This window comes from Dromaius novaehollandiae, chromosome 18 (genome assembly GCF_036370855.1).
Source record: "Dromaius novaehollandiae isolate bDroNov1 chromosome 18, bDroNov1.hap1, whole genome shotgun sequence".
Taxonomy (NCBI): domain Eukaryota; kingdom Metazoa; phylum Chordata; class Aves; order Casuariiformes; family Dromaiidae; genus Dromaius; species Dromaius novaehollandiae.
In genome coordinates this window covers 4,366,798-4,378,471 of record NC_088115.1, presented here as the reverse complement: position 1 = coordinate 4,378,471, position 11,674 = coordinate 4,366,798, and the positions used below count along the sequence as shown (strand labels likewise).

General features: G+C 45.3%; 1 protein-coding gene across 2 annotated transcripts; it reads left to right on the top strand.

Moving 5' to 3' along the window:
- The first annotated feature begins 596 nt into the window (after positions 1–596).
- On the top strand, positions 597–8,890 carry TVP23C (trans-golgi network vesicle protein 23 homolog C). 2 transcript variants are annotated; one of them, XM_064522467.1, is made up of 7 exons: positions 597–747; positions 1,673–1,755; positions 2,530–2,674; positions 4,384–4,473; positions 5,898–6,029; positions 6,121–6,249; positions 7,220–8,890. In XM_064522467.1, exons 1-7 carry the CDS (start codon positions 736–738, stop codon positions 7,250–7,252), a joined length of 624 nt encoding a protein of 207 aa, XP_064378537.1. In that variant the 5' UTR covers positions 597–735; the 3' UTR covers positions 7,253–8,890. The 2 variants fall into 2 exon arrangements, with proteins under 2 accessions (XP_064378537.1, XP_025976396.1); XM_026120611.2 differs by lacking the exon at positions 597–747 and adding an exon at positions 946–1,185.
- Positions 8,891–11,674: the final 2,784 nt, after the last annotated feature.

Sequence of the window (11,674 nt, the reverse complement as noted above, 5' to 3'; positions counted from 1 at the left end):
AGGTCGGACTAGAATGGTTTCCAACCAGCAGTTACTGTGAACTGAAGACACTGTATGAGCTGTTTTAAAAAGCACAGACTTATAATAATTCCTTGTCAGAGATTCCTAAGTTTTGCAGTACGTCGCATTCTGCAACATAAACAAAGGGAGTCATGTCTCTTCCCTAGCTTCAACGGGCAGTTTATTCCTGCTTCCTTATCAACTGCTCTTAGGGCACACAAATGCCCCCCGCAGCCGTTGCCGCCATCCCTCCGGGAACCGGTCTCCCTGCGGGACGCGACGCTGCGTTGCCCTCCCCTCCCGCAGCCCCCGCGGGGCGTGACGGGCCGCCGGGCACGGAGAGGCGCCGGGCGGGAGGCCGCAGCACCGAGCCCTCGGCACCTGCCGCGCCGCCAGCCTCCAGCTCGGCCCGGGCCCTGCTGCGCCGCTACGAGCCGAGCCGCCCCGCCCCGGGAGGAAGCGGGAAGCGGCCGGGTGACGCCGCACCGCAGCCCCCCACCAGCCGCCGGTAACGGCTCTGAGGGCCCCGCGCGCGCCGCCCCCATGACGTCACCCGCGCGGCGCGAGAGGGCGCGGCAGCCACGTCTCGCGCACCGCCCCCGTCTCGCTCACCACGCCCTCGCAGCGCGCACGCGCGGCGCGGCCACCTCTCGCGGGCGGGCGGCCGCGGCACGCGCCAGGATTGGCCCTGGGCGGTGACGTAGCAGGGCAGGCGGAAGTGCGGCGGCTCCAACGATGCTCCGGCAGGTGAGGCCGGCGGTGGGCGTGTGGGGCCGGGGACCGGCTGGGACCGGACCGGGCCGGACCGTTGCAGGCCCCGCGGCGGGCGGGGGGTCCGCGGCGGCCCGGCTCGGCTCGGGAGCGGGCCCGGGCGGCGCGGCGGGGGCCGCCGTGCTGTGCTGCGGCTCGTCACTGCCCTCCCCTCCGCGGCCCCCGCTGCGGTTGGGCCGGGCCGGGCCGGGCGCGGGGGAGTCCCAAGAGTCGTCTGTGTCGCCGCAGCCCGGCGGCTCGAGCGGCTTCGCTGTTAGCGCGCGGGAAACGTTGGTAACCGCAAGGCAGCTGCGGGTCGCCTTGGCAAGGAGGTCCTGGAACATGCGGCAGCCTGAACCGCTGTAATGTAACGCGCGCCTTATGCTGGCTGCAAGCAGTAGAGGCGAGACTGGGCTCAGAAAACAGAACTTTGTGGTAATTCCTCTGGATTGTTTTCTGGTCATATTTGCTGTAAGGCCTGTAATAAAGTCCTGCTCACTTTCTGTGAAAAATCATTCCAATTCCATCACTGATACATTATGAACAACCTTATTAGAGCTTCAATCTACTGCCTGACATAGTAACAGCTTTTGTATATGGTAATAAATTCTGCAAAAGAAATGAAGCGGTTGAATGAAGAATCCTAGACTAGCTGTAAAGTTAGGTACTTGACTGCAGAAAGGATCCTTGGACTAACAGTGTGAGTTTTAAGTAGATTTCACAAACCACAAAAGAGATAATACAATAGAAGCCAGCTACTGCATGTTTTTCTTTTGTTTGTGGTTAAATCTTCCTGTTCTCAAATTTATTTTGATCTTAAGATGTCATCGTAATTCTTCTCGTAATCAAAGTTGTCCCTTTTTGAAGTTGAAAATGGTGATTCTCTTTTCTTATATAACTCTATATCCTTTCCTCTCCTTAGGACAGCAATGATGATACTGAAGATGTGTCCCTCTTTGATGCAGATGATGAAGTATCCAGGAGATCAAAAAAGTCTAAAATAAGGTCTGTGACTAGTGGAGAGAGATTCTAAATGAGTTCTAGACAGAAGTGTGATGAAGGAAGGACTGCCATCTTACATTAAAATATTTAACAGCAAATACCTTTTTTCTTTAGTTAGAAGTAATGGAGAGTAATTTCTGGGTAATGGAGAGTGCCAGTTCCTGAAAATATATTAAAATATGTATATCGATGCCTTCATACTTCTGGGGGTCTTCAAGTTAAGATATGTTCTTTATTTTCCTGTGTATAAGGGATTTAAATTGATATAATGGCTCTGAGCTCTATGTAATAGAAGTTTTCCCACAGTCTTGGGTGGTGATTCTAGGCTAGTTATCACTTCCTTAGTCTTGGTTCTGAAGTATGTTCAAAGCTGCTTTGCTACCATCTGCCCTGTTCTGGCATAATTAGACCGGTAGCCTCCTTCCTCTGTTTTACCCAAACTCCTCCCACAGAACCACATCACTGCCTAGGTGTGGTAGGGCCCTGTCAGTAGTGACCTTTACTCCTTAAAAATTACATTACCTTCAATACCAAGTAAAGGTCCTTCTCCCTTTCCACCCCAAATTCTCCTTGCACCTGCCATATGGCTGTGTTTAGAAGGTGTTTTCCTTAAACTGATCTCCCACGTTTGCAGTAGTCATGGCAAACTGATCTCATGTAGCAATGTTGGTTCTTGCCTTTGAGTTGGTAGGAGATCACTGTGACAGAATGTCATTTCTTTGTGAATTTGCTTGAAAGAATTGTGACAATACTGTACTTCTCGTGTCTCATTTCCAGGCATCCAGTGGCGTCATTCTTCCACTTGTTCTTTCGAGTCAGTGCAATAGTTGTCTATCTGCTTTGTGAGCTCTTAACTAGCAGCTTCATTGCCTGTATGGTGACAATTATCCTCCTCTTGTCATGTGACTTTTGGGCTGTAAAGGTAAGTTCCTGTCATGCTTTTTGTTATCTTTGTCTTGACATATGAAAATAATTCAACAGTAAACTGTCCTGAAATGCATGTAACAAAAAAAAAAAAAGTAACTTCTTTTCACCTTTCCAAGGAAATAATCCCCCAAATACCTCAAGTATTATCAAGTATTCTAAAATGTTATAAAATAATAACTCTTAAATCTCTTTCTTTTTGAAAATTAAATAGAGAACATCTATATCAGGCTTTTTTTTTAAAATGGCATAGGCTTTATTATCATAAAAATCACTTTAAAAATGTCAAGAATATTCCTGTCTTCGTATTATTACAATAATTTGTTCTTGCACTGAATATACTGGGAAATACATCAGTGTAGACATGAGAACCCTAATTTACTCCTGTCTTCATTCTAGAAAGCTTAGCTTGCTACTTATGCTGTCTGCAGAATTTTTTGTCCTGATAATTATCAACAGCTGTGTAGTCAGTACCTTAAATCAGAACTGCATGACTGTGTCATTGCAGTGCTTTCAGATTGCTTTCTTTTGAAAGCAGCTCATCTCTTCATTTTTGGGATACAGTTTGCTGAGAAGGGTGAGCTAATATGACAGCTCCTTACTCATGGAGGCAGCAGTCCTATCCCTTCCCCTTGTGTCGACTGTAGTTCTGATCTTGCTGAGCCTATTCAGTTCGCTAAGCCTGCTGAAGTGAACCCAACATATAAAACAAGAACAGTCTTCTACCAGAATAGTTGCCTGAATTGCTTCAGTGGGGAATCAAAAGACTTTTCAGGGTGCTAGTGAGTAGAAAAATGTATCCAGAAGCAGAGGAGGGGAGAGCAGAAACCCCTTGTGCAGTGGTGAGCTAATAGACTGGCTCAGCTGTCTCTCTAGGCTGCACCTTTAAAGTTGTGCATTTGGCAGGTTTATGGCACTACACTGCCAAACTTTGGAAGAGTTAGCCATGGTAGCCCAGCTTCGGGATGTTCCAGAGCTGCAGTTTGCGGTTCAGCTGTGTTGGTCCAAGTGTATGGTTACCAGAAGGGAAGGGTGACTTCAGAGCCTTGTTAGCTGCTTAATCTTTGCATCCTATTCAAGGACTTACAAAAACAGTAAGATTAACTCAGAAAAGAAGAAATTAGCTGTATCTTTTTAATCTGTAGTTTGATCCCTATGTGTTGTACTATGATGCATGTGGTTGCAAGGTCTCTTTAGCTTGGGTTCCATCAACCTTCCTTTCCCAAAGCCTTTCCAAGGTTACTTGTTCCAATCTTTCTTCCACTTTGCTGCTGCTTTCTTCCTCCCCCTGCCAGTCTCTTTGCTTGGACAATCTTGTTTTCCCAAATGTGAGGCAAATGAGCAGCATTAGAATTAGCATCCCAAAGAGCTGAACTTTAGCAAAATTTGAGAGCAACAAAATATGGGATCTTTACAGAGCCTGATGCCTTTTATTCTGAAGTATAGCCACTGTTGTTAACTACTACAGCCATCTACACTGCTGAGAGAGAAAGGTGATATGAAATAGTCTGTGGCAGCTGCTGCTGGTGTTAGAGGTGGCATTTGCTGCCTAGAGAATTTGAAGCTTATCAGAGAGGTGAGAGCTGAGATTGAAAGTTAATATTGTTTCTGGGGTCCAATACTAAGATGGACTATTCATAAGGATTTATTTGACTAATGGTTTCTCTTAGCAGAAAATTAAAATCTCATTGCTTTTCTTTATTTCAGAATGTCACAGGGCGACTGATGGTTGGCCTTCGCTGGTGGAACCAGGTGGATGATGATGGTAGAAGTCACTGGGTATTTGAAGCCAGGAAGGTAAAGGACTCCTTATTTATTTATTTATTTAAATGGCTTAGTTTGATAAAGCCTCTATTAACTAGTAGTTATGCTTGTGATGGTGGATTGTGCATTGTAGACATTTATTTCCAAACATAGATCTGTAATCACCTGCTTGTTTCATGTAGGCTACTGAATAAAGATTATTTCAACTTTTTATGTTTTTAGATTTTTTTTTAAATTATTGTGAGGTATTGATCTGGCTTTATATGAATAACCTAAAAGTTCCACATAATGTATAGTAAAGGTTCGTATGTCATGTCACAACCTACAAGTTCTCTGGTGTGAATTTGAACAGCTGATGTAGCTTCTACATCCTATAGAATATTATTAGAACTAGGAAGAAACATTATATATATATATATATATATATATGTATGTATGTGTATATATAGCATTCATCATGGCTACTACTGTTCCTTTGCGTTCATTATGGCCACTACTATGACTTTAGTATCCCATCTGTCAGACATCTCACAGTCTGTCACATATTTACCTTTTTTTTCCCCCTCTCTCTTATCTTTGTATGTGTGGAGCCAATGGTACATAGATCTTTAGTGAGGTAAAGATCATTTCCCATGGTCATATGGGAAGTCTGCTGTGGCACAGGGACTTGAACCTAAAACTTTCCTTAGCTGAGTTTGTACCCTCCCTACTGCCACATCCTTTCCTAAGACCATGCTAGTTTTGAAAAACTGGTACAAACTGGGGGGAAAAAAAAGTAGCTGAAGTGCTGGTGATCCAGTAAATTTAGTCATGAGCTGTTAACCCACTCCAGAATTTATCACTTCTGATAGGAAATGAGTACTTGCTTGAGAGCTTCTGCTCTTAGGAGTAAACACTCCATGTGGTGTACCTACCTACAGTCCAATAACAGGTTTGGTTTAAAAAGAAAAGATTTATAAGAACAATAGTGTGGTGTGAATCAGACCTGTGTTCTATGCCTGTGCATGAAAAAATTACCCTACCTTGATTGCTAAGAGTATCAATATTTAATTCTTCAAAGGCTGGCATTGGTGAAATTACAGTTGTCTGAACAGTGATTTTGGAGGTGAAAACATTACCCATTTGGCTGTTCCTATGCTGTGTAACTGAGCAGTGGAGTAAATGTGATGCTTCCAAAACTTATTGGGCCCATTTAGTGCCCCAGAAGCGTTCCAAGAAGACTTGGTGCTGCTGCCACTGCTGCTTCTGATAGAAAACTGACAAAAAGAACCCTTGAATGGAAACATCTTCTGTTGCAGAAAGATCTTAATGTAATGTAGAAATCGATCCTGAAAACACTGAGTGCTGTCATGTGGAGGCAAAAACCTGGAGGCTTGGTGATTCAGGACTGTTTTTAATAACAGTGTGATCTGTACAATAATGCAGCCTGCTCAGCTCCATTTCCATTCTATTTCTAGGTATCAGCACAAGGGAATAAAGCCTCATCAGAAGCAGAGTCCCGAATTTTCTGGTTAGGTCTAATCACCTGTCCTATGATCTGGGTGATATTTGCGTTCAGCGCTCTCTTTTCTTTCAAAGTGAAATGGCTGGTGAGTTGATTTCTCCAGCTCAGTAATAGATTGTGCATGTTACAGGTAAGTTGGTGTAAATCCCTGACTCTTGTTTCCTCCTGTGTCTTAGGCAGTGGTTGTGATGGGGGTGGTACTTCAGGGAGCCAACCTTTATGGTTATATCAGGTGTAAAGTTGGCAGCAGAAAGAACTTGACAAGCATGGCCACCAGCTATCTTGGAAAGCAGTTCTTGCGGCAGGTAAGATTTCCAGGGGTTTGGAAGCCTATCAGATCTGTCAAGTCAAATCTGTTTCTGTCCGTAAGCTTCCTTCCTGTCTGGGTCATGAAAAGAAAGATGGAAAAATTTGTTGTTTAGAGTTCTGCAGTGGGACCCTGCATACCTTGCTTTCTTGTGAATTTGAGTCCTTAGTTACAGTCATAGAATAACATACTAATTATTGGCATCAAGTTCCATTTGCAGCACATCAGGAGCTATGTTATTTACTGGTGTCATGGACAAGGTCTGTAAAAGTTGCTGAAATATGGCTGCTTTACTGGAAATAAGGAGCAGAGTGAAAAAGGTGACAGAGTAAAATAGCTTTTGACAAACTCTTCAGCTCTTGGATAAAGGACTGCTGAATTACTCCTTTTGTTGCAGTTTCCTCTTCAGCACATGCTAAACAAAAAAAACCTTGCATCTGAACGGACCCTGCACTGGTCTTTGTGCTGCAGCATGCATGGCTCTTAGCCAAAAAGATTGCTACTGCCGTTTTTATTCTTTCTCACTTCCAGTCAGCTCTTCTCATCAGGTCCTTTCCTGCCAGAGCACTGGGTTTTCTTAATTCTGTGGTTCCCCGCAGCAGTAGTCACAACTATCCGCTTCTAGACTGTCACTTAACTTTTGCTTTTCTCAGGTTTCCTGACCGTGGCTCTGTCTGTCTTATGCAGGTGACTGGGGGCAGTGGTTTGGTTGCTCCAAGTTCACAAATGTTTACTGGAATTGTCATTAGGGTGAGCAGAAGTTAAAACGTTGATGAGCCTTTGTTCTCAGCAGTATGTGCTGTGATTGTGCTCTTCTGAAGCTGGGTTTGCTTCTGAATGTTCTTACCACTGCAGTGGTTACCCTACGGTCTAGACCAGTGTCAGTCCCTGAAGTGAACATGTTGCCCCAGAATCCTGGCAGTGATTCAAATAGTTCTTCTGTGGTGTGCTCTTTTTTTCTTCTGCAGACTGTGGCTAAAGATGACCAAACAGCATCTTGAGGATGGCGGAAGCCTTAAACCAGGCTGGATTTGCAGTAGTGAACTCAGAGAATGCTACTTTGACCATGAGATTTGGGAGCTGCATAAACAGTGTATGAATTAAAAGAAGTAAATAAATCGTGCAAGACTTCAGGTTAACACTCAGCAACTTGCATTCAATTTTTCTCTAGCAATTTGTGTTTCTAAGTTCTTTCTTTAGTTTGATTTGAATTAATTTGCCTAAACTTTAAATTAAGAAACATCCTAGTTGGCTCCCACACAGGGTCTGTAAGTACTGGATGAATTAAGACAGAAAAGCTGAGCATCCTTCTTCGGAAAAACCATGCATGAGCCGAGCCTTCTGTTACCTGCAAACCTCCAGCAGTTGGTACCTTGAATAGTTTCAGCTGCGGAGTTACCTGTATTTTGTTCTTGGAGGTAATTGTTACTTATATTACAATGTTCTGACCGCTCTTCCTTAGATCTCTATCTTTCTCTCATTCTGTGATTTGGATGACGTGGAGCTTGTTGAGGTGGGGCCTCTGAATTTAAAGGAAATGTTGCTGTTGGCTTTAGTAGGATTGCTGAGGTCTAGCGGAAACTGCAAAAGTGAATTTGAAGCAGTTCTGGTCTTTTATCTGAAGTATTCTTGGAGGTCTCAGTAACATCTTGCCAAGACCATGATTAAACCCCTGGATGTTATGTAAAACCTCTCTTTTACCTTTAGGCCTGTGTCTGAATGGAGACAGTAGTGAGAGTGAAACCAGGTTATGAGGAAAGGTGCACACGCAGGTTCAGAGGCAGAGCAATTCTGTGAGCCGTCGCTGTCTGACTAATGCTGTTGAAGTGATGCCATCTGGTGTCGTATTGAGGCTGTACAATAATAATGCAGTTGATGACTCAAGTATTTATGTCCAAGTCTGCCATGAGGGTGTAGTGTAATGTGATCTGTCGTGTCCTCTGCAGGGCCCTCAGCACAGGATAGAGCGGCACATGGCTGACAGGGTATTGATACACTGCATTACACATGTGGAGAATTTACTTGGGCTCACTGGCTCTTAAAAGTACAGTTGATTTGGGATTAACCATTTAAACCAGAGCTGAATCCAAACTCAAGGCCCTTTACCTCTCACTGTTAAATGAGCAGAAGGGTGTTTTAGGTAACCCACTTACGGAGTTATCTAAAAACTTGGCATTAGCGTGGTGACTTTGCAAGATGTTTACATTTCTTGAATCCATGCAATATGCTGTCCTCAAGCTGTGCTCTCCAAGCAATATTTGGGCTGGGAAAGAGTCTTTTCTATGATCATGAAATTTGAGGTTACAATGTTCATGTAGATGGAAGAAAGTGATGTGTTTTGTGTGAAGAGCTGTATGAAAGGGTTCGGTTCCTTCTTGTCATGTAGTTCTGTTCAAGGCAGATTATGCTTTTACATCGGGGGATATTACAAACTTCTGATGAGGTATTTTAAATGAAGAATGTGGTTTCTTTTTGAATAATGGGTATTGTAAATTGTGGGATTGTCTTAACAATATTTTTCTCCCTGTAATGTAGCAATACTTGGGAGCTGTACATTTGTTTAACTCTTTGGATTGATACCTTCTTTTTGTAAATATATATTTATAAATGAAATTAAAATAAGGCTTTGTTTAACCAGATCAGGTGTCCTATCTATAATTCATGGCTGTGCTCTGTTTATAGGCAGTGCTGCTGTAACATAGTTTAACAGGGATTACTCATTAAGTTAAATGGTGCTGCTAATGAGCTCTGGCAGTGCTGCTTTCACCCAAGGGTCTTGGACAGTTCTGCCTTTATAAACACTTGCCTTGTAAGTGTGCTGGCACTGTTATACCCAGATGAAGTAACTGTCACTGTTTCAGCCAGCTATTTGACAGAGGATGGTTCAGTCTTTACTTCTGGTTTGATTCTTAGTCTACTGCCTCATGCTCCTGTTTTAAAATACTTTGCTTGAGTGCCTGAGTTGCTGCTTCTGAGTGCAAAGGCTTGAGTGGCTGGATGCTCAGGGGGCCCCTCTGCCCTGTTCCCTTCCTCAGTGCTGGCAGGTGGCAGCGTGCTACCATAAACACTCATGCCACCAAGTGGCTGGAACTTCTAATCCCCAGTTATGTGAAAGGGCTAATTTATTTCTAACGAATGAATGCAAACAGGCAAAATCCAGTAAGTCACAGAAGTGAAAGTGCTGACAGCCACATGGGGATGCACGAGCCCAGGCCTTGGCCCATCCAGTGTGATGGAACAGAAATCCTTTCTGCTCCTGTTGAACAAGTCCCCAGTTTCCTGTTGATACTAGAGGGACAGCACTGACACAGCTGCAGCCACAAGGTAGTTGTTTTAAAATGTGTTGAAAGCTTTGGACTTCACCTTAATTCTGCTGTTGCCAGAGCTTCCTCCAAACCGCTCCTGGAAAATAGAGAGTGCTTTTCTGGAAACTGCAGTTTATTTCATCAAGGACAGAGACATTTATTAGTACATACCTTTAAATATAGCCCTCTTTGGCTTATTTTTAGCCTCTTGGCAATCATCCAGTTTTCTGGCTTCTGAGAAGTTGGCATTTTATCACATTTGGCTGCAGCATGGATCAGGACCAAGTCCCTTATCGGTTCTCCGCTTGGGTGTGATAGCCTTTGATTTTTGTTTACTGTCTGCTGGGGTTTCCTGCGAAACAGGAAATGGGAGTTGCAGCAGAATGGGGAAATTCTCTGAATGTGCTTCTTTAGACAAGCCTCGGGAATCCACGCTAAGCCAGTTTCTCGGGCATTAGCTATGCAATGATGGCCCTGCCCAAGACCTCCAGGGCTGGGTGGTGGCTGAACTTTCAGGGTTTACAGAAATAGAAATAGCCTAAGAGCAACAATAATAAAAATACTATTTTCTCTAAAACAACAAAGTGCACCTCAGACTCTGCAAGCATCGTTGAATGGTGGGGTTGAAGCCATCCTAGTTTTACAGGCAGAGCTGTTTTGAGTCCTTAGAGCATAGTGTCTTGGGCCAGCTGGGAAGCTTTCTAGCAGAGCTGGGGACAGAACAGGCCCTGGGGGACTTCTGCTGTCTGCTGTGGCGTGTTTGAGACCTGATACATCTGGTGTGTCCCAGAGCTGTGCACCTGTGAGCTGCTGCCTTGCTCCTGACCACCTCCCTGTGGTTGCCCAAAGCAGAGCCAGCACATTGAGCTCAGCGGCTTGACCGGGAGGACTTTGCAGGGTCCTTCCTGCTGCTGAGATAGGCCAGCCTTGGTTTGTGCTGACCTGCTTCAGGTCACCTGAAGTGAGAGCTTTGTACCTTCCTTCCCGCAGACCTACTTGGCAACAGTGCTGCTGACCGCGATCTCTGGGCCTGGCCAGCATCGCCTGGGACACTTGGAGCCTATGTTTTGCTGCACAAGTCTCTCGGAGATTTCCTGGTCCCAGAGAGCCGCAGGGAAAGGTCTATTATAGTAGCTTGGCAGAGGCTGTGGTTGCCCCCCCGGTTCCACAGGACAGGACATCCCGGTTGGTATTTCCTAAACAAAAAGCTGCAGTGACTAAGCAAGAGTGACCTTTGGGGAGACCAAAGGGAGTGGGGCCATGGGTGATCAGACTGGATGCTGGCTCGGGCCCAGTGCTGCTTGCAGGGCTCCTGGCAGGAAGGAATTTCTAGCTTCCCTCCTCCCTTTCCATGCAAGCAGCCCAAATTTGGGAACAGGCGTCTTCCCGCAGACTGTCATCCCCTCCCACCCTGTGAACCCAGAGTGATTTCACGTGGAGAAGCAATGCAGCACTGTGGCTCAACATTTAAAAGGGCCGGTGTGGGACAAGCTACGGCTCTGCTCCGATTTGGGGCTGCATGGTGCCGAGACCCTAGAGGAGCAGATCCTCCCCCAAGAGCTTCCACACCACCCTGATAAGACAGGTGAAGGGCAGAGAGAAAGGAGACACTATTCCTGTTCGACAGATAGCCCCTCTGTGGTATAAAAATGCTGCTAAGAGGTCCATCATTATCTGCCTTTCTGCACCAAAAGCAAACCAGTCATGTCGAACGCGATTCCAGTTCTTTCATGTCCTCTTCAGCGCCAGCACATGGCTTAGTGCAGTTAGCAATGGGGTTGTGCTGAGCTGGTTTCTGCTCTTGGACCACAGACTGCAGCAATCAGTGGCATGGATTTCATTTGTGCTTCTCAGGGACAGGGGAAGGGAGGGCCTTTAAGTGCTGTCATGAGAACAGCCTCCTCTGCTCACAGTGGGCACATGTGCCCCCAGCTGTTTCTTGAAGCTGTAGGAATGGCTCTGTGTCAGGCTCAGCTCATGACACCCATGATTTTGTCTCAAGCAGTAGCTAGTTCTGTGTGACTTGCAAAGACACATGGCAAACATGGTCATACTCCCCAGGAGCACTCTTTGCACCTCCACCAGTTTGTGGCTTGCTGTATTTATGTCACTTGATGG

Bases quoted from the DNA above. Each gene is read 5' to 3' on its own strand.
- TVP23C (XM_026120611.2), top strand. From the start codon at position 1,132: ATGCTGGCTGCAAGCAGTAGAGGCGAGACTGGGCTCAGAAAACAGAAC. The intron at 1,756-2,529 runs GTCTGTGACTAG...TCTCATTTCCAG, and splicing joins TCAAAAAAGTCTAAAATAAG to GCATCCAGTGGCGTCATTCT. The intron at 6,250-7,219 runs GTAAGATTTCCA...TTTCTTCTGCAG, and splicing joins GAAAGCAGTTCTTGCGGCAG to ACTGTGGCTAAAGATGACCA.